We start from the raw sequence: 26,187 nt of genomic DNA, 5'->3' as shown, positions 1-26,187 counted from the left end.
CTCCTTGTATTCGAGTTTAGTAACTCCCAAATTTTCCCCAAACGTTGAAGTGTGCCCTAACTACACTGTCTGATCTACTTCAATCACAAGAATGATCACTTGTTTGCCTTCCCTTAGTCACTTTCTCAGAGGAAAGGGGGAAGGCAGTTGAGGTGAGGTGGGGGCAAGAAAGCACCCCTCATTCCTTTTGCTTGCTACTTTGCTCTCCACAAACGAGCATCCAGTAGTAACTCTAAACCCAGAAAATTTAAGGAGATGCTGAGTCGGGTAGGCAATACATTAGCATGTTGACTGACTGCTGGTTCATGATTAAATACAGTTGCCATGCTATGCAGTACCTTTAAAGTGTTATTTGTTTCCCTAAATAAGGTTGGATTATAAGAAGGCACTACACGTAGAACAGATGTTGCAGACTCTGGAGTACTGAAGCAAGCGACATACATTAACTAGGGACACATATCAAGCCCTCAGAGCCTGCGAGACAGTTAAATGCAAGCAGGTAGTCAGGTGCTTGTGTGTGCAGCTCAGTGTTTTCACTGGTTTACAGACTGGTTCAAGCCAAATATTATTAAAAACCCTACAGGTGCTAAGTTAGGTATTTAATAAAAATGTTTATCTGTAAACAACAGTTATCCTTACAACGGATCATCTTCCAGAAATTGGAATTTCAAGACAGTGCAACAATGCTTCAGTGTTTTCTTTGGCAGTAGACAGCAAGTTGAAATGTAAAATTCAAATCACTTCAGAAGAGCACGGTACAAGGTTAGAGAATGCTTCATCTCCCTCTCTTGTTCCATGCAGAATATCAAGTCCCTGAGACAGACACGGGTTATTCTTGGACTGAGCAGCTGTTTCGTAAGGCTAAAACCTGATGATCCAGGAGCAATTCCATTGCCTTTCAAATCCTAAATGGGGGAGGGAGAGAGAAAAAACATTAGAATTCCATGTAAATACAAGTTTTTAACCAAATTGGTTGGATTATACTGCCTACTTGCATAAAACTAGCCTGCTGATGTTCAGTTTTACATGTTGAAAACCAGCAATCCAGAAGTCCTTGAACATTAGACACTTTAAAAGACAAAGAAAGCACTTGCCAGTTAATGGTTTATTTCAGTCAAAGCAATGAAAAGACTCTTAGTAAAAAAAAAAAATCTGTCTTTTTTAAAAACTGTATTATTATGGTAAGATAAATAACTGCTGTTTCACTGAAGTCATACTACATAAACAGCTGCACTGAGGAAGGACAAGCTAACTACGAAGAAGGTACTACCACGGTTCCTATGCAGAGCCCCAGGATGTGCGAGGCTCTTTACTCCCACCTGCACACCCAAGCTCCAGACATTCACGTCTCTTCTTGAAGAAAACCATCACTGCGAGTGAGCTTTAGCCTTGAAACACAGCCAGGAGAAAGTCTTACCCCAGCCATCACCTGTGAATTGTCCTTTAAGGGAGCAACAAACACGCACGGTCGAAGCATCCGCGTGTTCAGAACACTGTACCGGAGCCTATACATCTCAGTCAGCTGCCTTGCTTGGTTATGAAAGCGCAATTGGCAGGAGATGATGATGTTTAGTAGTTATACATTCAGGCTACTGGAATGAGCAACCCCCATGCATTCCAAAATGCCCCAAGATTTATTATTAGGGGCGGGGAGGAGGAAGATTACCATGAACTGCACAACAGACTGGCTACTTATCTTGGAGCCAATCTATGCTACACAGCCAGTCTCTTATCACTACTGGAGGGTTCTTGGTAATGAATGCAATTTGTACAAATATGAGTGCTCAGTCTCTGTAACTTCAGCAAGGCAATGCCTGCCAGCATCAACACCACTTGGAGATGGTGTTGCTTGGATGCCGTGTTAACTATATCAGTTCTTACCCTAACACTCTCTGCAAGACTTCAGCAAAATGACTTTGCCCACTTTGCTTAGAGAAATCTGGTTAAAAAACCCATACATTAGAAACAAATACCAGTGCTGGATTATCTATAGCAGTGAATGCTACTGTTGTTAGGGGGGAAAGCATTGAAATTTATTAAAAAAGTAAAAAGAGATTCACCAGAGAGCACGCACTAACCACAGAAAACCCAGGGCATATTGCAGAAATGGAAGCTGTATTTCTTACTAGCAGCACGCAGGGTATTCAGTGCCATTTCATTTGCTTTACAGTCGATACTATTAAACACTATGAAATGCCATCATTTGAAACTTTCAGTTTGTTAAATGGCTTGGAACAAATGTGTGTGTGGGGAAGACTGCTGGCCACATCGCACAGAGGGCACTGCTGTCCTGGTAAGGCACAAAAGGGTCACAGTTCAAGTTTGTCATATGACAACCCTGAAGGATCCGGGGAAAAGATAGTTCTGCAATGCAGCTGCCAGCACGGGTTGAAAAGGAGGTCAGTCCAACAGGATGCAGCAGAAGGCCTGAGGCAATGTTATAAATGAAACAAACCCCAAGGGTTTTCAGTAACCCAACAGCAATGTCCTTTATAATTCAAAGAACTTTATGGAGGTAAAAGTATTTTCTCTCTAAATAGTCATTAGACTAGAAGTCTTACCTTTAAAAAGACACCAAACAAAGCCACCTCAATCCTGTTCCCTCCCTTACAAAAAGGAGGCAGACAGCACATATCCCCCAGCCTGCTTTGGAAGCTGTTGGAGCTGTAAGTTGCTACAATAGGGCAGAAGCACCAAGCTGCCTGCGTTTGAGACTGTTATGGATTTGTTTATTCTTAAATTCTTACCCATCATGCCCGGTGCAGAGACGTAAAGCGATGTTATGCTGTAACATCACATCCAAAACCAAAGCTTATCCTGGACTCCTGTTTGCTAAGACAGCCAGTTCATACTTCTAAGTTTCATGTAGCATCACAGCAGCTTATCAGAGCTACTGAGTGCAGCATTGCAGGGGCCAGGGCCTCTTTGGCTAGTTACTGAACATATCTAAACCAACAGCTGCTACCACATCCAAGTTAAAAGAAAAGATCCTTCTCTCAAAGTGCATGATGGTTTAAAATTAAAGAAGCCAATAGACAGCCTAGGACATTCCAGTCCAGACTGGGACTGCGCTGGGGAACTCACTCTGAACTAAGTTTACATGGGGATGAGCACTAACTCCTTTTAGCTACTGTCCCCTACAGCTGCATTGAAGCACTGGTCTTTCATGGTTTTGTTTTGGACTTTGGACCAAAACAGTGGAGGGTGATGTACTTACTACCTGTCTTTTTGCAACAAAACATTTAGGGAACCAAAAGTAAAAACACTTGAAGTTACGATGCCATCTGTGTATCAAAATGAACCATCATAGGTGTCTCTGTTAATGTCCAAGACCTTATTTAAGAAGTGCCCAACTCTGAGCTCTCCAGCTGACACAGGGCACACTTTAGGCGAGGGTCCTCTGCTGCTCAGTTCTCAGAGCTTCCTCTCGAGCATGCTCCTGTTGGGCAGCAAGTTGATCTTGTCTGGCCCTAGGCAACAGCCAGCAGCCCTCTCCTTTACATCTCATACACCCCTTCCTGCACAGTAGCTCCCCATGCTGCTTTTGAGACCTTAAATACCCTGGTTAGAACAACACCAGCCCACCCCTTGCTCCCAGACATCTCTATTATGTTTCCCTCAGTTGGTCAGCAACCACTTGTGCCTTGCTATTTTGGGGGATTCTTCATTGCAAAAGTCTTCAGCCTACCCTAAAACAGCTTTGTGAGCTTCTTCTGAGGAGAAGTGAAAAGTGCAGCTTTTCAACCAGGTCACAGACGGGTACTAAGATAGATGACTATAAAACACATCCCCATAGAACAAATTCTAAGCAAAGGGTGCTGCAACCACCCTGCAAGCCCCTTCCGCAACATCTGATTATTAGTGACTTAACTAGCAAATTCTTCTTTTTTTATTTTTTCTTTCTTTCTTTTTTTTCCCTGTTATTTACTTTTTTAAAAATTGGGAACACTCCTCTACCCCACAGGGGAGGCTGGAAGAAGTCAGCCGTATCCTGAAGTTCCTGCCTTTCACTGAACCCCCAGCACCCTGCTTTCCTTCCGAAAACGAAATGACACGTAAATCGGGTAAGGTACTGCGGCAACGGGGCTCTGTACCACTGGAAACCACTCTCCACAGTACCCAGACCACCAGCTGGCTTAAAACCAGCCCCTTGAGGCCCCAATGGCAGTGCTCCTGCTTTTGGCCTATCCTCAGAGTCGAGTCAAATCAGCAACTTTGCCAAAGCAACATGCTGTCACCCCTTCTTGATCCTCAGAGCCTTTTACATACACCTGACAGAGATCAGTTACACTCACTGATCTTGGCAGCAGAAGACATTGCAGAGCTCCTGCAGCAGTCCCAGCCTGTTGTGTGGCTAGTCTTGTTTGGGAGGTTGCTCCTGAAACCAGTCTGTAAGATCTCTAGAGCTCTCCCCAGTGGCTGGACCCAGAATTAAACACTAACTCTGAAAAGGCAAGAGGGAAGTTGATAGAGAGCCACAGCTCACGACAAGGCTCTTCCTTCACCTGAGCTACCATCATCACCTTTTTCCTAGTGTTTAAGGTATTTGGAGCATATGATCTAGATGTCTGCATCATAGGTACTGACAAGAACATCAGAGTTGCTCAGAGCTATTCTACAGGCCCCGATACAAAGCTCAGAGGGCTCAGCAGACACCTTCCTTCCCACCAAGTTCGGGTCAGGCTCAGTGAGCTGTTCCTGGCAGAGTACAAGCTCCCTTCTCAAATTCAATGGCTTCACACCAATCACATTCAAAATTTAAACTCTTAAGAGCGGGGCACTTTAAGGGAGCAAAGCATTCAGTCAAATGTTAAAAAGTCAAGCCAAGGGTTCTCATTTCAGTTTTTGGTGTGACATAAACACGTACCAGTGCCAGAACCAAGATCTCAAGAGAGCAAACTGTCAATGCAGGTCTGCTGCGCATTATAAAAATACCACCAGCACAAGGAAGCAAAGTCATGAGACAGTTTTCAATGACATCTCCAAACACTGAATAATTACAGCTGCGTGCAGCAGGGACGTCGTTGGAAGCTGGTAAGAGCATCTAGCGAATCAGAGCAAAAGCATCCAGGTTCAACCTCCAGCTCTATCACCTGCGGTCACATTGAGGTCTGTGATATCTAGTGCACCCTATACATTAGTTTCCCAGATGTAAAACACACAACACGTTCTTGTTGCACAAGAGGAAAAAAGGTTAAAAAGCCATTAATGCATTGTGGAGTGCTCAAACACTTTCCTGGGTCTCCCCCAGCCGCAAGGGGGAAGGAAGAGACCCTCCCAGAATTGTGACAGTTTTGCTTGTACAAATAAGTGCCTAATTTAGGAACGAGAAAACAAAATGAAAGAAGTTGATATTACTTTGGTGACAAGCCAGCCTACTCATGCTGTCTATTCTAACAAGTCTCAGTCTGATAGAAATACTCCCACGTTCACAATACTAAAATACTACATTACTCAATATTTATATGATTCTTTTTTTAAAATAAAGTTGGTTGTGTTAGGTGGTTGAGGTTTTGAGGGATATTTTTTTTTTAACCTCATAGACCATTAGGGTAGATCAAGCCAATGTCTGAAAGGCTTTGATCTCTACTTCCAGCCTGCTTCTCATGCAGCTGAAAACAAACATGTATATTTATGATGCTATCTGCAGCCTACAAAGAAGCCTCACGAAGCTGTCAGATCTATATAATAGAGAAAGCTATTTAACTACGCATTTTTCCTCAGATTTCATTGCAACATTCCTGCAAGTCCTTTCAAATGTAGGCAACATGTTTTACGTATTGAAACAAATTACTACGAATGTAATGTCAGTTTATTCACTATTATGCCCAAGATTCATGTACGCATGTCACTTTGTATGGCTACATCAGATGCTTAATCTGTACCTGGAGGTAATGAATACTATACAAATATGTCATGTTAGTTAATAGACAATTATTAAGCTGAAATTTTCTGGCTCTTTGCCACACCATTTTAAGCAATGTATTGTCAACTAAATTATAAATCTCTTGACCCTTCACATGTCATCAACATTTGCATGTTACCAATATGTTCAGCCTAAAGCTACAATGCAATTAGTCATTTAAATTGCAGATATCTTTCACACATAAGAAGAATTAAGTTCATCTCTAGCACAGAGAAGGCACAATATGGATCAATGAACCGTATTTCTGCAGTGTGTGAATGGCAGTCAAGAATATTTTTGCCTACTTACATGGGAAAAAATTCACATCAAGTGTATGGCCTAGACTGACAGCAGCCAGGAAATTCAGCGCTGAAATTGAAACTCTCTAGCTGACAGGGCTGTGCTTAGGTCTTGCAGCAGATAAGTAAGATGCTGAAGCCATGTTTTATAATTGCAGTAACACTTTTAGCTTCCCCAAAGGTATGACCACGCTGTAGACTCTTCAATTGTCCCGACAGCCTGAACAAGAACCAAAAACTGAAATCAAGAGTCTGCATATGTTAAGCATACGCAAAGGAGAAAAAAAGAAAACCCCTCCTGTATCACTTTAGACTTATGGGCTGGGGGAAGGGGTTGTAGAGACAGAAAAAGACACAGAGAAAGAGGGAAACCCCTCAAGTGTAGAAATCAATTTTGTAGCCTGGCTCTGAACACCTACTTACATGCAAGTAGTCTAGGTCCAATTTAATGTGATTGCTTTTAAATTCATTTTCTGCAGCTTTTAAGAAAATGCTTTAGCAGACCATCACGTACCAATGCCAAGCACCAGCCAGCGGCCTCTCTGCATCCCATGGATATACAGGGAGCAGCAAACCTATCGTCATTCGCTACAAAGCCAACTTGTGCATTTAATTCACATTTAGACGCAATCGCATCCTTAACCCCAACACAGAAATTGATGACTTATGCTAGTGTGTCCTCTCATCAGAAAAGCTTATGGTCAAAAAGGCAGCAGTAACTTCTATAGCTACCGCTCATAAGAGCGTAAAGATACGTACCCCTTAACTACTACACATCCCTCCCGCAAATGCCAAAAAAATGAAAGCGATTTGATTGTCACAGAGTGGAAAAACCAAAACATCTCTCTCCCCCAGTCATTTGGAAGAGTTGGGGTTTTCTTTCATTCTGCAGAAAGGGACTTGTTGCTTAAAGGCTTAATTCTTCCTAGGTCAGCCTAAAGAGCATTTCCAAAACTTAAACAAGTGCCATACACAGAATACGTTTAATCAACATGCATATCAGCATCCTAAGCTGTAAAGCAAGGAGGGTAAGTTCAAGTTCTGTTAACAGTGATCAGATGTGGCAGAGACCTAGCCATTAAAAAGGAAGACACCAAGCTTATTTTCTCTACCCGCAATCAATACTAAAAATGGAACAACGACCAGTGTGGTAAACAAGACTTTTCTCCCATTTCTTCTTGCCAAACTTCTTCCTAGAAGGAAAATACAAGCCTGTAGCAGGTCCACAGCATCCATATAAAGTAATATAAATATATATAATATAAAATTATACTTGTAGTAGCCTTAGTTTCCACAGCAGAGCTAGACTACAGGTAGCAAGGCAAAACCCGCACTTACTAACAGAGCAGCCAGGCTTGGTGGTGGACAAAACAGCTACACGCAGTATCTGGAAGGAGGAAGTTTCCTTTGCCATTGGATCAAGCAAAAGGAAAGAAAAGACACAAGATTTACCCCCAAGTCAGTCAATGTGACCAACCTGGAAGGAGGCAAGCGAAGGATACACCACCAACTGCACTTGGGGGCAAGACAGACTATATCACTTCCAAGTAGTTTATGTGTTATCATTGAGCCAGAAAAAGGATAAAAAAAATTACACAGAAGTGCAGGCATCCAAGTAAGTTTTCCTGTATAAAGCAGAAGAATGGTACAACCACAGTCTTCAGAAGCTGATCATAAGAGTAACAGTCATTCTCCTAACTCTACTTTCAAAGATGTAGGCAAACTTTCTTCCTCCTTACTGCATGATACCGCACAAATATATGGCTCTTGGTTCAAGATTGAAGACAGCCTTGGACCTGGGACACCTTTAGATAGAAGGAAAGAAAGTTTAAGGACTCAGAACTGCAGCCTGTTTCCTCACAGACAAAAGCTTTAAATATCTGCAAGGGTTTTCAAACTTCTAAGACTCCAGTTACAGTGAGAATGAGACAAAGCTGTTTCCAAAATAGCTTTGTCATCAGAAAAGCAGTAAAACTAATCCTTGACTATTTCTCAGCATTGAAAACATTATGGGGCATGTTACCAACCAATAAACGCTATGAAACAGAACACAGAATAGGGGAAATAAGTCTGTAGCTTCAAGTTTACTTTTTTCTGATTTGTTTTAGAACTGTTCTCCCTTCTCAAGATGAGTTATTTTTCAATTCTTCCCACCCTTTAATTCATTACTGTTCACCACATGCCCCCAAACTGGGGGAGGAGAAGAGGTGGGTAACAAATACACAAACCCGAAAACACATATGAAACAAATCCAAAGGGCTCTCCCCTTCATTGTATCCAAAAGTGTCCCGAGGAAGCAGAATGAGAGAGATGAAGATATTACCACCTCTGGAATACAAGTAGCACAAATTAACACATTTTCACAATAGAAGGATTGTCTTACCAGTGCTTTCTCAAATTACTCTTTCTGAACAATACCATTCAAATGTTAAGTTGTAGTGAAGAGAGCACACAAAGCTATCCCAAGGAGTGTTTCCAATCAGAAGAGGAAAAGAATTTCCATTATATTGATGCCTTTTTTTTTAATTAGGCCTAGAGCATTAGCCTTATTTTTTTCATTTCATGATCTTCATGGATTTGCCCCTATTGTTATTTCAATATTGTTATTTCAACTTTAGTGATACATAAGCAATAATCATGGCAAGATACAGTTTATCCTTTTTATATTGTCCAAATTAGTTGACAGACACTCCTCTGGGCAAGAACCTCTTTCCTTATTTGCTACCTGCCACATACAAAGTGATGTAGTTGCTGGTAAGCAGGCTGCTAGGTGTAAAGCACATGCTCATGTCAGCACATGTTCTAGTTCCCAGGTTAAAATAATCCATAATAGGTCTCCTTAAAAGGCCAAGTAAAGAAAACAGAATTTCAAAGAACAAGATAGGATGAATGTGCAGCAATTGGGCATTCAATCCCACGAAAAAGACTTTCCAAAAGAGGTGCAAAACCAGGTGGTAGAGTATGGAGGAAGCAGATACCCAGGACTGAAGAACCATCTCCATTAAACACAGATACTCATTTGTGGTGAAAGGAAACGTGGTATGCTAACAAAATGCTGTTCTTAGCCCTTCACGCTTAGTGTTATTGCAACAGAAGGTAGCAGATCCATACCAATCCAGTCTGCTGAGCTACACTCTTCCAGTACCCACTACATTTTGGTACTGAATAAAGAAAGGCAAATATGTAACAAATTTGCTTACAGAGTTTCACTTTTTAAATACATACTGTAACTGATTATTTCTTCCCTGTCTCCCCAAATACCTTAGGGCTTTAGTTTACATCAATAATGGCTTGAAATAATTCCCTTCCTTTAATTATTGCAATAGGTGACAACAAAAAGAAGCTGAACAGAGTCAACTTTGCTCGAACATGGACATACGAGATACGAACATCATACAAAGAACATTATCCAAGGAAAGCTGAAGTCTTAGTTAAAAAACGAAATACAGTGATTTCATTCAATACTGTCAAAGGATCATTCATATTCAGCAATAACTTCTTCCATCATACCTGTCTACCAAGATCCTAGGCTTTAAAAAAAAAAAAAAAGGTCAACAGGAGTATTATTTACAGGAGTAGATTTACGCCTTTCCATTGCACAGTCAGGAAGTTCTGACATTTAAGATTACTTGAGAGTAAAGTTGTCTGTATTTGCAATTTGAAATGAGAAAGTACATCCTGCCTGTTTAAATTATTCTCAGACAGGTTGCCCAAAAAGATGATTTTAAAAATGCCCAAATGTGTATCAGCCTAAGGCCATATTGTACTTGCTTTCAGTTTCAAAGACCTCCTTTCATCTCTGAAGAATGGAATGTTGTTTACTGCTCAGGATGTTTTGCCATGTTATCATGAATGTATTACAAATGTTCTGCTTCTTGAACTAGAGAGTGTTTGTCAAAACCATTCCTTATTCTACATGAGAAGTCTTAAGCCTTTTATAAATCCTGCTCAGATATATTGGGACACTTAAACGTCTAAGTCTAAACATCTTTCTCAAGTATGATAGCCTGCATAATTTCACAAAAAAGAAAAGAGGTCTGCAGAGAATTGCTTTCTAGTAGCATGAAGCCTAAGTACTAGGCACTGGAATGCAAGATTGTATGTGAGGACAGCGGCGGCAGCAGCGACAGTGGCGACAGAGACTTGAGGTTAGTGCGGGGGCGAGGGCAACATCGGGCTTAACCGGGCGGTTTTCGTACTCTGGGCCCCCCCCGAGCCCCCCCACCCCGAGCATCAGCCCCGAGCTGCTTCACCTCCCACCCCGGACCCGGAGGTTCCCGGCAACGAATCAGGAGAGGAGGGGGCATAGCCGGAGGCACCGCGGGCGATTTAAACGCACCACCCCCTGTTGATTGGGTGACAAAGAGCCTCCTGGAGGGCAGGGACTAGTCCCTGGCCAGAGGGGAGAGACTCAGCAGTGACTGGGTGTGTCCCAGGGCAGGGGAGGCCACAGCTGTTTGCAGCTCGCTGGGGAGGGCACTGACTCCCTCCCAGTGCACAAGGCGAGGAAGGTGCCAAGGAGCTGTGAACCAGGGGTGGCACCAGCAGGTATTTCCCAGCTCAGTGAAAGAACAATGGTATCTACCCGGTGGAAGAAGACCAAAATGGATGTGGGAACCCAGACAGAGCTCCCACGGAAGGAGGCGATGGTGCAGGTCGCAGGCCGCAGGGAATGCTACAGCATCTCTGTGGTGACAGGGGGCTGTGTGCGCTGTGAGCAGGTAGATGATCTGCTCGGCCAAGCGGCACAGCTGCAAAGCCAGGTTGAAAGGCTTCAAGCCGAAGTAGAAAGGCTTAGGAGCATTCGGGAGGCTGAAATGGAGATAGACTGGTGGAGCCAGGCTCTGCCTTCCCTGCAACAAAAATGGGAGCACCTGCCGGAGAGCTCCCAGGATCGAGGGACCCCTGTACTCTGCCCCTCTCAGGTGGAAAACAATAACCTAGAGGAGAACAATAACCTAGAGGAGAAGAGTGAGTGGAGGCAAGTCTATGGCCGTGGCAAAAGGCGAGTGTCCTCCTTGCCTACCTTGCTGTCCTGGTTTGGCCCAAACCAGGCCAATTAGTCTTGGAGAAACCAAGGTCACTGCTAAATTCCTCACTGCTTATGAGTGAAGAGCCGAAGGGGGGTTGCACCTGCAGGGAGGAGCAGACAGGGCAGGTGACCCAAGATTGACCAACGAGGTATTCCATCCCATACATGTCATTCTCACTTTCCTATTTATCACTAACCCACTGCCTCCTGGAGGTGGGGCCCAGGAGGGAGGGGCCCTCCTGTCTCCCACTGATTGGTACCAGCTTTGCCAGTTTCCAGTTAAAAGCCTGCAGGTGTGATGGCAGGGGGAGCTACTGCATTTTCCCCTCTGCCTGTGCTGGGGGGAGCTACTGCATTTTCCCCTCTGCCCGTGCTGGGGGGAGCAACTCTGCCTGAGGAGGATTTCCAAGCTCTTGATCTTGGTTTTGTACATATTTGTATATATTTGGTTATTTCTATTATTATTGTTATTATACTTTTTTTCATTATTATAGTTTATTAAAACTGTTTTAACTTTCCAACCCATAAGTCTCTCTCCCTTTTCCCTTTCCCTTTCCCTTAGGTGGGGGGGAGAGGGTTAACAGAGAGCACCTGCCACCTGGTTAATAGCTGGCCCAGCTTTAAACCGTGACACTTGCCTCCACAGGTGCCTCTGAGCAATAGATACGAAGCCCTAGTGGAATACAGCCGGTCCAATGGGGATGTGGTGGAGAGGCAACCTATATCAGAGGTCCCACCACAGTCAGAAAAACCTGACAGGTGTATAGCTACCTCCTCCACAAGGAAGAAGAGAAGAGTTTTAGTGGTTGGAGACTCCTTCCTAAAGGGATCTGAGGGCCCAATATGCAGAGCTGACCCCCATCACAGGGAGGTCTGCAGCCTGCCTGGAGCCCGAATCAGGGATATCACCAGGCAACTCCCCAACCTGGTGAAGGCCACAGACTACTACCCCCTGCTGATCTTCCAGACAGGTGGGGAAGAAGCTGCATCCTGTAGTCTGAGGGGGATGAAGAAAGACTACAAGGCCCTAGGACGGTTGGTGAAAGAGTCTGGGGCACAAGTTGTTTTCTCCTCCCTCCTTCCATTTTCAGGTGATGACGTGGGATGGAATGGTAGGATTCTCTCTATTAATGCCTGGCTACGAGACTGGTGCTACAGGCAGGGCTTTGGGTTCTTTGATAATGGCTGGTTTTATAAGACACCAGGAGTGACGGTAATACATGGGAAAGGTTTATGTCGCAGGGGCAAAAGGGTTCTGGGACAGGAATTAGCAGGGCTCATTCGGAGAGCTTTAAACTAGATTCGAAGGGGGATGGGGTAGTAGCTGGGCTTGCACCACTGGGGCAACGCTCTAGTGTTGAGGTAGACCAGGAGGCCTCCCATCCCCCTGGGGTGAAATCGGTGTGCTCAGCTCGCTCCCTGAAATGCCTGTACACCAATGCACGCAGCATGGGGAATAAACAGGAGGAGTTGGAAATCCGTGTTCGGTCGGGGGGCTATGATCTAGTGGCAATTACAGAGACTTGGTGGGACGCCTTGCATGACTGGAATGTGGTCATGGATGGCTATGTCCTGTTCAGGAAAGACAGGCCGCTAAGGAGAGGTGGTGGAGTTGCTCTTTATGTGAGTGAGCAGCTAGAATGTATTGAGTTCTGTCCAGGGGCAGATCAGGAGCGAGTTGAGAGTTTGTGGGTGCGAATTAAGGGGCAGGCTGGCAGGGGTGATACTGTTGTGGGTGTCTATTACAGGCCACCAGATGAGGATGAGGAGGGTGATGAGGCCTTCTACAGGCAGCTGAGAGCAGTCTCTCAATTACAGGGCCTGCTTGTCATGGGGGATTTCAACTACCCTGATATTTGCTGGGAGGCCTACTCAGCCAGCCATCCTCAGTCCAGGAGGTTCCTCCAGTGCATTGACGATAACTTTCTGATGCAAATGGTGGATGAGCCAACTAGGAGAGGAGCGCTGCTGGATCTTATCCTCACTAACAAGGAGGGTCTGGTTGAAGAGGTGAAGGTTGAGGGCAGCCTTGGTTGTAGTGACCATGAGATGGTAGAGTTCAGGATCTCATGTGGCAGGAACAGAATAGCTAGCAGAATCACAACCCTGGACTTCAGGAGGGCCAACTTTGGCCTTTTCAAGCAATTGCTAGGGGAAATCCCATGGGACAGGGTACTAGAAGGTAAGGGGGCCCAAGATAGTTGGTTAGCATTCAAGGACTGCTTCTTCCGAGCTCAAGATCAGAGCATCCCAACAGGTAGGAAGTCAAGGAAGGGTACCAGGAGACCTGCATGGTTAAACAGGGAACTGCTGGGCAAACGCAAGTGGAAGAAGAGGGTGTACAGATCATGGAAGGAGGGGCTGGCCACTTGGGAGGAATATAAGTCTGTTGTCAGAGGATGTAGGGAGGCAACTAGGAAAGCTAAGGCCTCCTTGGAATTAAACCTTGCAAGAGAGGTCAAGGACAACAGAAAGGGCTTCTACAAATACATTGCAGGTAAAGCCAACACTAGAGGCAATGTAGGCCCACTGATGAATGAGGTGGGGGCCCTGGAGACAGAGGATAAAAAGAAGGCGGAGTTACTGAATGCCTTCTTTGCCTCTGTCTCTACTGTTGGAGGCTGTCCTGAGGAGTCCCGGACCCCTGAGGCCCCAGAAGAAGTCAGGATAGAGGAGGAATCTGTCTTGGTAGATGAGGGCTGGGTCAGGGACCAATTAAGCAATCTGGACGTCCATAAATCCATGGGCCCTGATGGGATGCACCCGCGGGTGCTGAGGGAGTTGGCGGAAGTCATTGCTAGGCCACTCTCCATCATCTTTGCTAAGTCGTGGGCAACGGGAGAGGTGCCTGAGGACTGGAGAAAAGCGAATGTCACTCCAGTCTTCAAAAAGGGCAAGAAGGAGGACCCGGGTAGCTATAGACCGGTCAGCCTCACCTCCATCCCTGGAAAGGTGATGGAACAACTTGTTCTTGGTGCTGTCTCTAGGCACATCAAGGATAGGGGGATCATTAGGGGCACTCAGCATGGCTTCACCAACGGGAAGTCATGCTTAACCAACTTGATAGCCTTTTATGAGGACGTAACCCGGTGGATAGATGATGGTAAAGCTGTGGATGTGGTCTATCTCGATTTCAGTAAGGCGTTTGACACGGTCTCCCACAGCATCCTCGCAGCTAAACTGAGGAAGTGTGGTCTGGATGATCAGGTAGTGAGGCGGATTGTGAACTGGCTGAAGGAAAGAAGCCAGAGAGTGGTGGTCAATGGGACAGAGTCCAGTTGGAGGCCTGTGTCTAGCGAAGTCCCTCAAGGGTCGGTACTGGGACCAGTTCTATTCAGTATATTCATTAATGACTTGGATGAGGGATTAGAGTGCGCTGTCAGCAAGTTCGCTGATGACACAAAACTGGGAGGAGTGGCTGACACACCGGAAGGCTGCGCAGCCATTCAGAGAGACCTGGACAGGCTGGAGAGTTGGGCGGGGAGAAATTTAATGAAATATAACAAGGGCAAGTGTAGAGTCCTGCATCTGGGCAAGAACAACCCCATGTACCAGTACAAGTTGGGGGCAGACCTGTTGGAGACCAGCATAGGGGAAAGGGACCTGGGGGTCCTAGTGGACAACAGGATGACCATGAGCCAGCAGTGTGCCCTTGTGGCCAAGAAGGCCAATGGCATCCTGGGGTGTATTAGAAGGGGTGTGGTTAGCAGGTCAAGAGAGGTTCTCCTCCCCCTCTACTCTGCCCTGGTGAGGCCGCATCTGGAATATTGTGTCCAGTTCTGGGCCCCTCAGTTCAAGAAGGACAGGAAACTGCTAGAGAGAGTCCAGCGCAGAGCCACGAAGATGATTATGGGGGTGGAACATCTCCCTTATGAGGAGAGGCTGAGGGAGCTGGGTCTCTTTAGCTTGGAGAAGAGGAGACTGAGGGGGGACCTCATTAATGTTTATAAATATGTAAAGGGAAGTGTCATGAGGATGGAGCCAGGCTCTTCTCAGTGACATCCCTTGACAGGACAAGGGGCAATGGGTGCAAGCTGGAACACAGGAGGTTCCACATAAATATGAGGAAAAACTTCTGTACGGTGAGGGTGACCGAACACTGGAACAGGCTGCCCAGAGAGGCTGTGGAGTCTCCTTCTCTGGAGACATTCAAAACCCGCCTGGACGCGTTCCTGTGTGATATGGTCTAGGTAATCCTGCCCCGGCAGGGGGATTGGACTAGATGATCTTTCGAGGTCCCTTCCAATCCCTAACATTCTGTGATTCTGTGATTCTGTGAGAAACAGAAGTAGTTTCACTGGCAGAATTACTTTCACCTACTGCCCTTACAACTCAGTCTAGTAAGGCAACCTATATGAGAAGCGTCTTAAAATACAGCAGGTAAATTTGTGACAATGAAATGCTATTGAGGTTTATAGTCAGTTTTAGGCACATTATATCCATGTTCTTTTAAAATGGCAATGTCAATAATGGATCAACACCTTACAAGAGCAACACTGTTATGTCTCATTTTGGCACAATCTCATGAAGCTTTTAATAGTAGACACTGCAGATGATGAGAAATAACTGAAAAGCACCTAACAGGCAGACTTGTTAAATATTCAGAAACAAATCCGGTAATAATTACAGAAAACCACTATGAAGAACAGGAATAGTTACTCGATAGAAGCTTGGAGGAAGAGGAAAAAAAGATGGGGAAAACTGTTCTTGTGCTAGACTCATTTTTTTCAAGTTTTTCCAGTGGTATTATAAAAAAATTAACTATAGCTTCAGCTTCATGTGAAAGTGCATTAAAAAACTTCAAAGTAGTGAAGAGGAGCTGCTCAAAACCTGGGAACGCTGCTTTCTGCAGCTTGTTTAGATACAGATTCCTTCATTTCACTTGGGGTAAACAGGGAGCATTCAAGGAGCTAATTGTGTCTCTATGTCAGAACAAAACCAGAGAAACAAGTCTACCTCACCTCCTTAGAGAGGTCTCTTGCCACAAGCCAGGCTGAGGGAAAACCTACAGGACAGACTGTCTCAGTTACTTTGCAAATAGTTGAGTTTATACGAGGTCCTCCCAGACTCTAGCATGCAAAAACACTAGAGTATTTTCAAACTTAGCATCTATTTAAGCTTCCTAGGACACAAGAATAAAAAAAGACTTAAGGCCAACTTTACCACCACTTCCTCCACACAAGAGTTACTTTCCAGGCTTCTGCTCACTGTGCCTGGGTCAGCGGCCAACCAGCCATTTAACTTGAGCAATATCGAGGCTTCATGAGAAAGAGGGGCCAAACTGGCAACAACACATGAATGACAGCCTGCAACACGTTTCTCCCGTCTCCAGCCAAGACGATGATCTCTAACAGAAGTAGGCTGTCAGTCTCCGTGGAAAGAACTTCTGCAGCCCTGTAAGCTTCCCATGTACCAGAAACAGTTAATCTCCAGCACAACATTAAAAGATTTGTTCAGACCAAGATATGTTAAAAGCACTCTCAAGGCACTTTTGAAATGCAGCATGAGCCAGAAAAGGTGATCTAGGTCATTGTAGGAACGGAACGGTCTAGCTTCATTTATTTATTTTTTTGCTTTTTGCAGGGATCTAGACAAGGCGAACTCACAGTATACTTGAGAAGAGTCCCTATGCATTGTGCATGGAAAAAAGTCCACGGCCAAATATCAAAGCAAGAGTAATTTCAAAAGCCATCCAAAACAGCCATCATGACTTCCACTGAGGGGCCATGACAATTAGCTGCTGTGGAAGACCACCACAGCTTTGTTACCCTCCACTGCAGACTGAAGTTTCTCTGAGGCATCATTTCATTCAGTCCTTTACACACAGTGGTCTCATCCACAGTTCTTCCTACAGCACGCAATTAAACATTGTCATCAAATTTATGAGAAACAATCCTTCCAAGTATCTAACGTGTAGACTAGTTTTCTTACAGTAAGTAACCAGACATTTTGTGTAAGAGAATTTACACTTCTTCCTACAGTGAAGAATAAGAATAATTCAATATGAAGGTACAACACCACCATGCAAGTCATTGCAAGCCATTTCCAATACCTCTAGTCCAGATCCAATGTTTGATGAATCCAATGGTCTTTTCTTCCGTGATCCAATGGCTGCCAAAGCTGTGAGGTTGGCTTCTCTTTGTTGCATTTGTGCTAACTCCAATTGTTGCATCTAATTTAAAAAGAAAACACGTACATTGATTATGATATACAGTATCCTAAAGGTCTTGGTTCTCTTTAGGGGAGCTTCAGACAGCTCTGCAGCCCCTACTGATACTGTATTTCACAGCATCTTCTCCTGTTTTTCTGGACACTTTTGACAGATTCCAACACTCAGTCATGCTTAGAGCCTTGAAACGCTAATGGCCCCATAGATAGCACTGTGTAAGTAACACTTTTTATGAAGACCGCATTGTGGTATCAACACAGCCTTAACAGGAGCCTTGCTGCTGTTTCCTCAGCTCATAAGCTTTGTCATTTCTGGTTAAGAGAAAATATTGATCAAAACTGGTTTATGAGGCCGGATTAATATTAAAAGTTGCCTCTGTGAACTGGGCGTGTTCTTAATTCAACATCTCAATTCACGACTGCCCAAGCAAGACACTCAGTGTCTTTACACTGCATTACCCAAACCCAGAACTCAATACTGACGTTCTGAAACATCTTATCACCCAACTGAACAGGATGCTGTCAGTTCACTGATGTTCTTTCTTTTCCTAGTACATATTTGAATCTTCAGGCATATCTAAAGCAAGTTAGAGATACACTGCATATATCTATTTTCACTCACCTCCAAAAACCGTTCAACACAAAGAAATCCTTAGAAACAACCTCCACCTGGTTAGGTAAACTTGGGATGGGACAGAAACTCATAGTCAAGAGGATTTAAAAAAAAAAAGTTTTATCTCTGCATTTCAAGGTACATACTACTTCATCCTATTTGATAACTATAGATGCCAGCTGCTCTGGAGCTCAACCCAGTCAAGTCCGCTAACAGACTGACTAGTTTGGATTGGCCACCTTGGTAATGCAACCGCACTGCTTTCAGATCTGCCAGCTGTCCAGCTCGGAGCATGGGTGGAGGGGAGTGCTAGCTCTCTCTGCAGAGAAGGAAGCTTTTCTATTTACTCAGGTTGAGTTTGTCCTTAAACACAAACCTCTGGGTTTGATGTTAACCCTTAGATGATCTGACATGCAACTAGAACAGCTCCTTAGCCCACACTCTCCCCACTCCTAGGACTTACAAAATTGTTTGGATGGGAAGTCTCTGCATGCGTACGTGTGCGTATCTTTAAAGAAAGTACAGCCATATCACGGTAGCAAAGCATCCAATTCTTCTCCCTTCCTCCCCTCATCAACCCCTCACAATCATAAAAACAATTAATTAACTGAAATTCCTCATGCAGTCAGTGCAGATACACTATGTTTTTGCTCGCTTTTCACCTCTCAGAGATCCTACTTGGAGAAGAGAAATTCAGCTGGTAAGAACTGAGCTTGTAGCATCTACATGGCATTACTCCCCCACCTGCTACTACTTAAAGAATAAACTACAGTAAAGTAATACTGGGGGGTTGGGGCGGGGCGATGTTTCTGGGAGGGGGGCTGTTTGGTTGGGTGGTTTTTTGGTGGGTTTTCTGCAAGTCTTATTTTATTTCAGATATGTAGATTCGTTCTTACTTTAGTGATGCTGGCAGCTTCGCTAAAGCCTAGCAGCAGCTGGGCTATTTAAAGAAAAACGGTATTTCAGTGCAATATTCCTAAAAGGACATCCTGCCCTGTAAGACTCAAACTATACACACACTCACGATTTTTCAGCAGAAATGAGGGAATGCAAGACTTTGACCTACATATATTGAGAGCAGTTGTTTTGGGGGGTTTGATGGCTTTTGTTTTTTTTTTGAAGATGAGACAAATGCTTCAGTTATGAAAACAACACTATTTTCAAGTCAGCTTTGATCACACGATGTAGGCTTTTGCTTACAGAAATGTAGTAGTACTTCTTCAATGCTACATACCATCATTCACTTGCCACACACACTATTCTTACTTTTGTGTGCAGTGTAAACTTATTCATTCAGTTTTGAATGTGGTTTTGTTAGTTTTTTCAAAATATACAGTATTGCTTTCAAGAATATTTTAGAGACTACAAGGTTTTATGTCCCTTAAACTTGAAAACTACTAGTGTTCTGCAATTGTCTGAGGTTACCTCCAGACAGCCTACTTGCATAAAATGTTTAAGATAAGCTTCCCTTTAATCTCAGTCTTGAATGTATACTTTATATTCAGGAACACATTGCAACCAATCAGGGATGGGGAGAAATAAGACTAAATCTGAAAAATTAACTTGAAACTTCACAAACTCTGTGAAACACTGAGGCTTAGAAACTACTTTTATGCGACATCTTCATCACTCCCCAGATGAATTGGAAGCAATAAAATGCTGAGATTCTTTGGTGGAGACACATGCTGACTTTCAGCCCCAGCTGCCCAGGCCTCCAACACGTGGGGCCACCCCCACTTAACAGGCAGCTATGGAGCACCCCTGTAGACGTACACCTTCCTGCTAGCAATGCAGCTCACTCATCACGGTGGTCGCATGTGCACCATAGTCTACTCACGATGAGAAAGAGACATTACAACATGGCATCCCTCTGGGGGCAGATTAAATTCCAAAAGGCTCCCGTGGCAAAGAAAACCATAAGGGGAAAGATGATTTGCTTTAAGAATCATTACACTTAAAATGAAAAGGACTTTTAAAACCACTAAACTTAGAACAAAAAAAAAAAACCCAAAACAACAGTTTTTATTAGATAACCTTGTGCTTCCATCCCTGGGAGTCATTAGAGAACATATCCCCCCTCTCCCTCAATCCTACAAAACACATACAAACCAGATTCACTGCACTAAGACATGTCAAAAATGGGTGGCTGCTGAACAGTTGGTCATTGGCTTGAAGCAGCATTGAAATAAGACCCCCTCTTGTTTTCATAGCTGATGTTGATGGGCAGCCATGGTAAAGTCCGAGGACAAGGGGCAGAGCTACAAATTAAATACCAAGGGGGCTTTGGGTTGGCATCAGCACAGGGTGGAGGGGACCGGGTGAGTTGAGTGCCTCTTGGTGGAGTACCAGGATGCTGCTCTGGCTGAGGACTGGGTAGCGCCTGGGCACCATCGCTCATGTACCCCACGCAATTCAAGCTGACAAAGCACGGTGTTGACCCAGACACCGTGCAGGAGTCAGCACTGCTGCTGGAGGGCAGTGCTGGCAGAAAACCCACCGCTACAAAGGACGGGATGAGACTTGGTGGACAGTATGAAAAAGATGCGCTTTCTAGAAACAGAATTGATGCATCTTTGACCACACAGTTCCCAAGACAATGCTGGAAACGCATGTCATTACCAGCACCTACTCTTCCCCAGTACATTTTCTACCTTGTAACCAATCAAAGGATTTTTCAAATCAGGCAGAATCTCACCGAGGTTTCAGAGCAAAAGAAAAAAAGAAATCATAGTCTTGTTGCGTTCTAGACATCTCGGGGATTTTTCTGAGAACATAATTAAGACAAATGAATTTAAACACTCAATCTCCATAATGGACTCAACAGATCCCCATTAAGCGATATGGGCAGGCATCCAAATTACCCTGCTGAAACCAGCAAAATCATCTTTTCATCAAGTTTTATTCCATTAAAAAGTGCGAGATTAAATGTCCAAACATTGTGCGAGCAGTTAAAAAGCACAGGATAAGGAGAAGACAGGCAGATAACACCAAGGGATACCTGAGGATACTGGCTGGCTAACTACTGCTGGATTTTCCTAAACAATATTAGGAAAGAGCAAGATGCAACTATGTTGAGTCAAATCTTTCTTTAACAGACAGTTTAGTAGCACACTAGTTAGGGCAGAAAGATCACTGCAGCAAGTGAAAGACAGTAAAAGTAGTATATACACTTTAAAATGTAACAGAGAAGCTGCATTTGTATTGTTTCCCTTGTAGGGGCCAGTTTTATTAATATTGGTGTTTCTGACTAAAATAGGATACAAATAGGAACTGTCATACCCAGGTTTGTATCTTGAAAACAGATGACTTTTTTCCCTTGAAGGCAGAGGTGTGTAATGGCAATTCAAGAGGAGTAGGGGGAACCTGTGCCATACATCGGACACAGAATCTAGCAGGTTTCCCCTCAACCTGACCTACTTTATCTGATGAAAGATGCTGCTGTTCCACCACGACACAGGAGTCCAACATACGTCCTGTTCAAAATTTACTCCTCAACAAGGGCATTGAGAGGGGACAGTCTCCAGGCAAGAGGCAAATGAATGTTTATGCTCCCTCTCCCCCCGTTTCTGATTTTTACATACACTAAGAACTGGAGTACAAAGAGTTCTAAAAAACTGTGTATAAAGATCAAATTGCTATGAAAACGTCTCAGAACTTGTAAAATAGTCTTTGTTGCTGCTGGCCTTTTTAATAATAAAAATAGGGTTTAAAGTCTAGTCTTGCAGCAAGCAGGAATCTCTAGGGTGACACAATAACCATTTTAGTTAATCTGACCTGCAGCACAAGTCAAGAAGTAAGGTATGTTTTAGAGCCCTCCCTTATAGTGAAATGGCATTTGCAGCAAGGCTGTAATCACACAAAATGAAAGGTTTAAAATTGACCTCTCTGTTCTTCACTCAATGCTCTACTGAGAAAAAATATTCTTTTCCTGCTCACAGAAACTCACTCTCACTTATGTCTCACACTCCACATTTCAGAAAATATGCAAAATCTATTTTTACTACTACACCAATGACATTTTTAATTTTTAATATTAAAATGCCACAAATTTCAAGTTGCATAAGACGACAAGAAGTACTTCAGCTATGAGATGCTGAGATTTTTTTTTAAAGCAATACTGCAACTTGATTTTAAACCCTTTCAGTTACAAAGTACACAATATGTGTTAGCATTATCAGAGCTCCAATAATTCAAGTTATGCAAATCTCAAGATTTTCCCTAAACATTACAAGGAAGAATCCCTTAAACATAAATGAAGAAAGGGAAAAGTATACTCTACTACAAACAAAGTCACCTAATTCACACCAGCTAATCCACGATGTGTACAGCAGCAGGTGGCTATATTATCAAAGGCGGGGAAACAGAAGAGCTACCTAGCTGAACACACGTTCACCCTCGAAAAGGAGTAACGAAACCCCTCGTCTGGTCATAAAGTACACAAAGCAGAACAGGGTATTTGGTATAAGCTTTCACAGAAGACAAAGCACGTGAAACCTTGTGTATGTGCAAGATACTGGGTTTAATATAAAGAAAAAAGTGGGGATGTCTCCACATATGACATTGTAGGCTGACACAATATGGGACAGATGAAATAAATATTTAAAGTAACAGAAGAACTGGCAGGAAAGGAAACCAGGGAAGGCTGAAGACAAGTTAATGTATGCCTAAGGGTTATGTGTGCTATCCAGCAATAAGTACATCAAGAGTAATAAAAGCACTAACGTAGATGAACAAGAATTCGTATAAGACTTGCAGGGAAAAAAAAGCACTGAATATAAGCATACAAAAGAGGCAGAAGCCACCAATTCTTTCAGCTTCTACAATAAAGAAATTAAACAATAAATTAACGATTATTAAAATTCAAAGTAAGTCAAAGTAACTGTGACCAAATATCAACATTTACTTTTTTCTAGCTTGCACCAGTGAAAAAGGAACCTGAACACCTACATGGGTCCTTACTATTGCTGTACATTTTCAAAGAACTAAATATTGAGGTACCCCTTAAGTGGGACCACATCCCACTGAACTGACTTCTCTCCTTTCTATCCATTCTTTTTTCTGATCACCTTTTTCAAAGTTTCACTGGGTTTCATTGTGTCCTCCATTTAGTGCTTTGAAGGTTTTCTGCTGCTCCCAGTTGCTTCTCCTTTCGTTGTCTTCGGGGAAAAAAAGAACTCCCAATTTTTTCGGGTTCCCTTTAAGCATTTTAGGGAACTTGTGACGAAAATGAAAAATAAACCTTAAAAATCTGTTTTCAGTCCCAAGCCTCTCACACTGGTTGTCATAAAGCTCAATGAGCATTACTGCCTCCAGCCTCTACCTTTCCTATATAAAACTTTCTGCCCTACAGGTTGAATGTGGCCGAATAGCAGACTTCTCATATGGGGGACATTCTCTGAGGAAAACTGACATTTGAAGGCTGCATATTTAAACATTTATCATCCTCTCCTCTTGCCTATAATGCAATTTCTCTTCTTGCAATTGCTTCCTTTCGAACTGTTTTAATTAGCCATACAATTAGTTTCCACTGACTTCTCCCCCTGTTGTAATTTAGATTTAACAGCAGAAAGGCAGAATAGCATGCACTGGTTTGATATGCAGTCCTAACTTATAACAGGGCTGTGTGTAACACTGTAGGTTTCTTTCAGGTTAATATTCCACATACATGCTTCAGTGGCAGAACAGCCCCTACCGTGGCTGTGTACCCCAAGACCAGGTGTCTTGTCTGTCGAGAACTAAAGGCTGCAATAAGACGTTTTGGAGAACAACAGGAATTTTTTCCAGGATAGCCATGAAGTAATCTACCCATAGAATAAAAAAATCCTTCAGTTGATATTTGACATTCTCTAATATATAAATAACTAGGTCTCCACTGAATTTAACAAAGAAGTCCAGGGTGCAGTGACTTCTTGACTCCTAAATTTTCCCCATCCTTGTTAAGAATTTCCCAAGTGTGGAGTGTGTATTTCCTTTCACGAGGTGTTTTTTTTTGTTGTTTTGTTTAACAATTATTGATGCATGTCTGTATATTCTAGAACACACGGAGCATGCTTTCCCCTGTGCAGTCTCATCAGCTTGCCTTACTTTGAGGCCCAGAGAAGTTCCTGGGTGTCTAGCATCCAGCATCAAGCTCTCTTTACACGTGTTTCCAGACACAGCCCAGGCTGCTTTTGTTGCAAGGCCAAGAAAAGGCTACAGCACACCACACCAAAGCAATATATTCTGTAGTTTTTGTTTCAGATGCTATTGCACGGAAGAAGACTGCTCAATGACCGTCAGCAGACCTGCATTATCACAATGGGACAGTGTCCAGCCCCTGCAAGACAGAACTTTAAAACCAATCACAGTTTTCCAAACACATGATATTTTGAATGATTTTGAGCTCCTGTAACACTGCGTATGCATTCACTCACTCTTGAGGTCTCAAAGATAGAGAACATTTAAGACTTATCTTCCACCTGCAGGCTTGTCCATCTCATCATGCAGTCCACCCAACACGTCCTTGGCACAGAACTCTCTGGCTCTCCATTATCACCTTTATGTTGTACTTTTAGCCCTAAAATTTCCTCTATTAGCAAGTTTCTAATCCAAGGCCATACTTTCAGCTCGTTACATGTCCATTCTAGTCTCTCCAAGAAACTTAGAAAAGGCTATTTGAAAATCCAAGAACAGGCTTAATGGAGTTTTGGGAGAGGCTTTTGTTTTTCACTAGATGAAAGTAGTTGCCATCATCTTCCAGCGAACTGGTTTTAGGGTATCCCACGCAGTATCTCAGCTGCTCTTTTCTTACGCTCCTTCAAAACACCAAGATGAATGCCACATAAACAGGGATTTGTTTCATTTTGCAGTTTGCTCAATAATCTAACACTTTACAGGATTTCCACCCCTGACTTTCTGCAAGACTCATAACACACGGAATCTCTGATGCTATTTGTAGGGCTAAGCTGCAGGTAAGAGAATTTAAATCTGTTCAATAATCATATTTTTTTTTTTTTTTCAAAACATGCAGAAGCAGGTAAGAAACACTACAGAACAATAAAGATAATATAAATCAGATAATTAAGCAGAAGGTCTCAGGATGTCACTGAAGGCTCACAAAAAGCCAATTGATTGCGATAAGATCTTATTTTGCTTGCAGCATCTTGTTTGGTTTTTTGAGAGATTATGGTTGACTCGGGAGTTTCCTTCTCCCCTGCCACAAGAGTGGTCTTAAAGAATTTAAACAATTAGGTCCAGAAAACTAAATACAGAAGCAGCACAAGAGGTGTGGGGGGAAAAAAAAGGAAACAAACAGCTTAAAAATGTGGGTTGGAGACAGTAGGGAGAACACCAGACAAAGAATCAGGTTACAGTTACTTGTTATCTGAGAATGTGAGAGGAAATAAAGGAAAGAGTTAGGATGGACACATGAAATAGAAAAAAAAAAAAGATGAGTTTTGAAAAATGATACTACAGAACAACTAAATTTCAGTCATTACTATATAGCACCCAGGAACTAACTGGAATCATGCAGATTTTTTTTCCGATGTTTTTGATGGGGTTTGTTTTGTCTCTACAAAAAAACTAAGGTTTGCTATTTTCCTCCCAATCAGTTAAAACTAAAGGTATTGAATTTTCTCAGCATCTCATCTGCTGTCGTCTTGTGACATCTGTGTCAAAACCATAACAGCAAAATGCACAAGTGCATCAAGCAGGCGGGAACAAGGGACTGGGAACACCTGTGCAGTCGTAGGTGAACAGAGCTGCTGGAAGAGCAAGAAATGGGGCAGGCAAGTTGGCTGTCCATGAGGTGCTTGCTCCACATGCTCCTTCCCCTAGTTCAAGATGTGGCTGCTCACCTTTATCCACCGATAGATGCTGCAAGGTGCCACAAGGTAAGAGCAGAGATTAAGGTAGCTACTACGGAATAAAGATGTTATGAGTATGATACCTGTTCACCTGCTCAACCCCAAGCAGCAATCTTGCACATACAATCTAAAAGGTTTGCCGAGCTTCAGCCTTAAGCTTCACAAAGCCATACTACAAGCATGCTCACTTTTGAAGATGAGAGACCAGAGTACAAAAGATCAGGGTTTATATTTAAATTAACAGTACACAGTGTTTAATGTTGACATTTTTACAGGTCTTCTGGAATACACTGTTCATATGGCATGCTTGTGCATTTGACGGT

At 43.3% G+C, this 26,187-nt stretch overlaps 1 protein-coding gene across 1 annotated transcript in view; it reads right to left on the bottom strand.

Annotated features, from left to right (window-relative positions):
- Positions 1–563: 563 nt before the first annotated feature.
- The window catches only part of TAF4B (TATA-box binding protein associated factor 4b), an 82,571-nt gene continuing 56,947 nt past the window's right edge, over positions 564–26,187 (bottom strand). Inside the window, exons 14-15 of the mRNA XM_068396703.1 lie at positions 17,289–17,408; positions 564–905 (exon numbers count right to left, since the gene is read on the bottom strand). Of these exons, the coding sequence (XP_068252804.1) occupies positions 738–905; positions 17,289–17,408 (288 nt within the window). The 3' untranslated portion in view covers positions 564–737. The remainder of the gene's footprint in view (positions 906–17,288; positions 17,409–26,187) is intronic.

The sequence above is a fragment of the Nyctibius grandis genome, chromosome 3, assembly GCF_013368605.1.
Source record: "Nyctibius grandis isolate bNycGra1 chromosome 3, bNycGra1.pri, whole genome shotgun sequence".
Taxonomy (NCBI): domain Eukaryota; kingdom Metazoa; phylum Chordata; class Aves; order Nyctibiiformes; family Nyctibiidae; genus Nyctibius; species Nyctibius grandis.
Note: the sequence above shows the minus strand (reverse complement) of the source record. Positions and strands in the feature narration are given on the sequence as shown.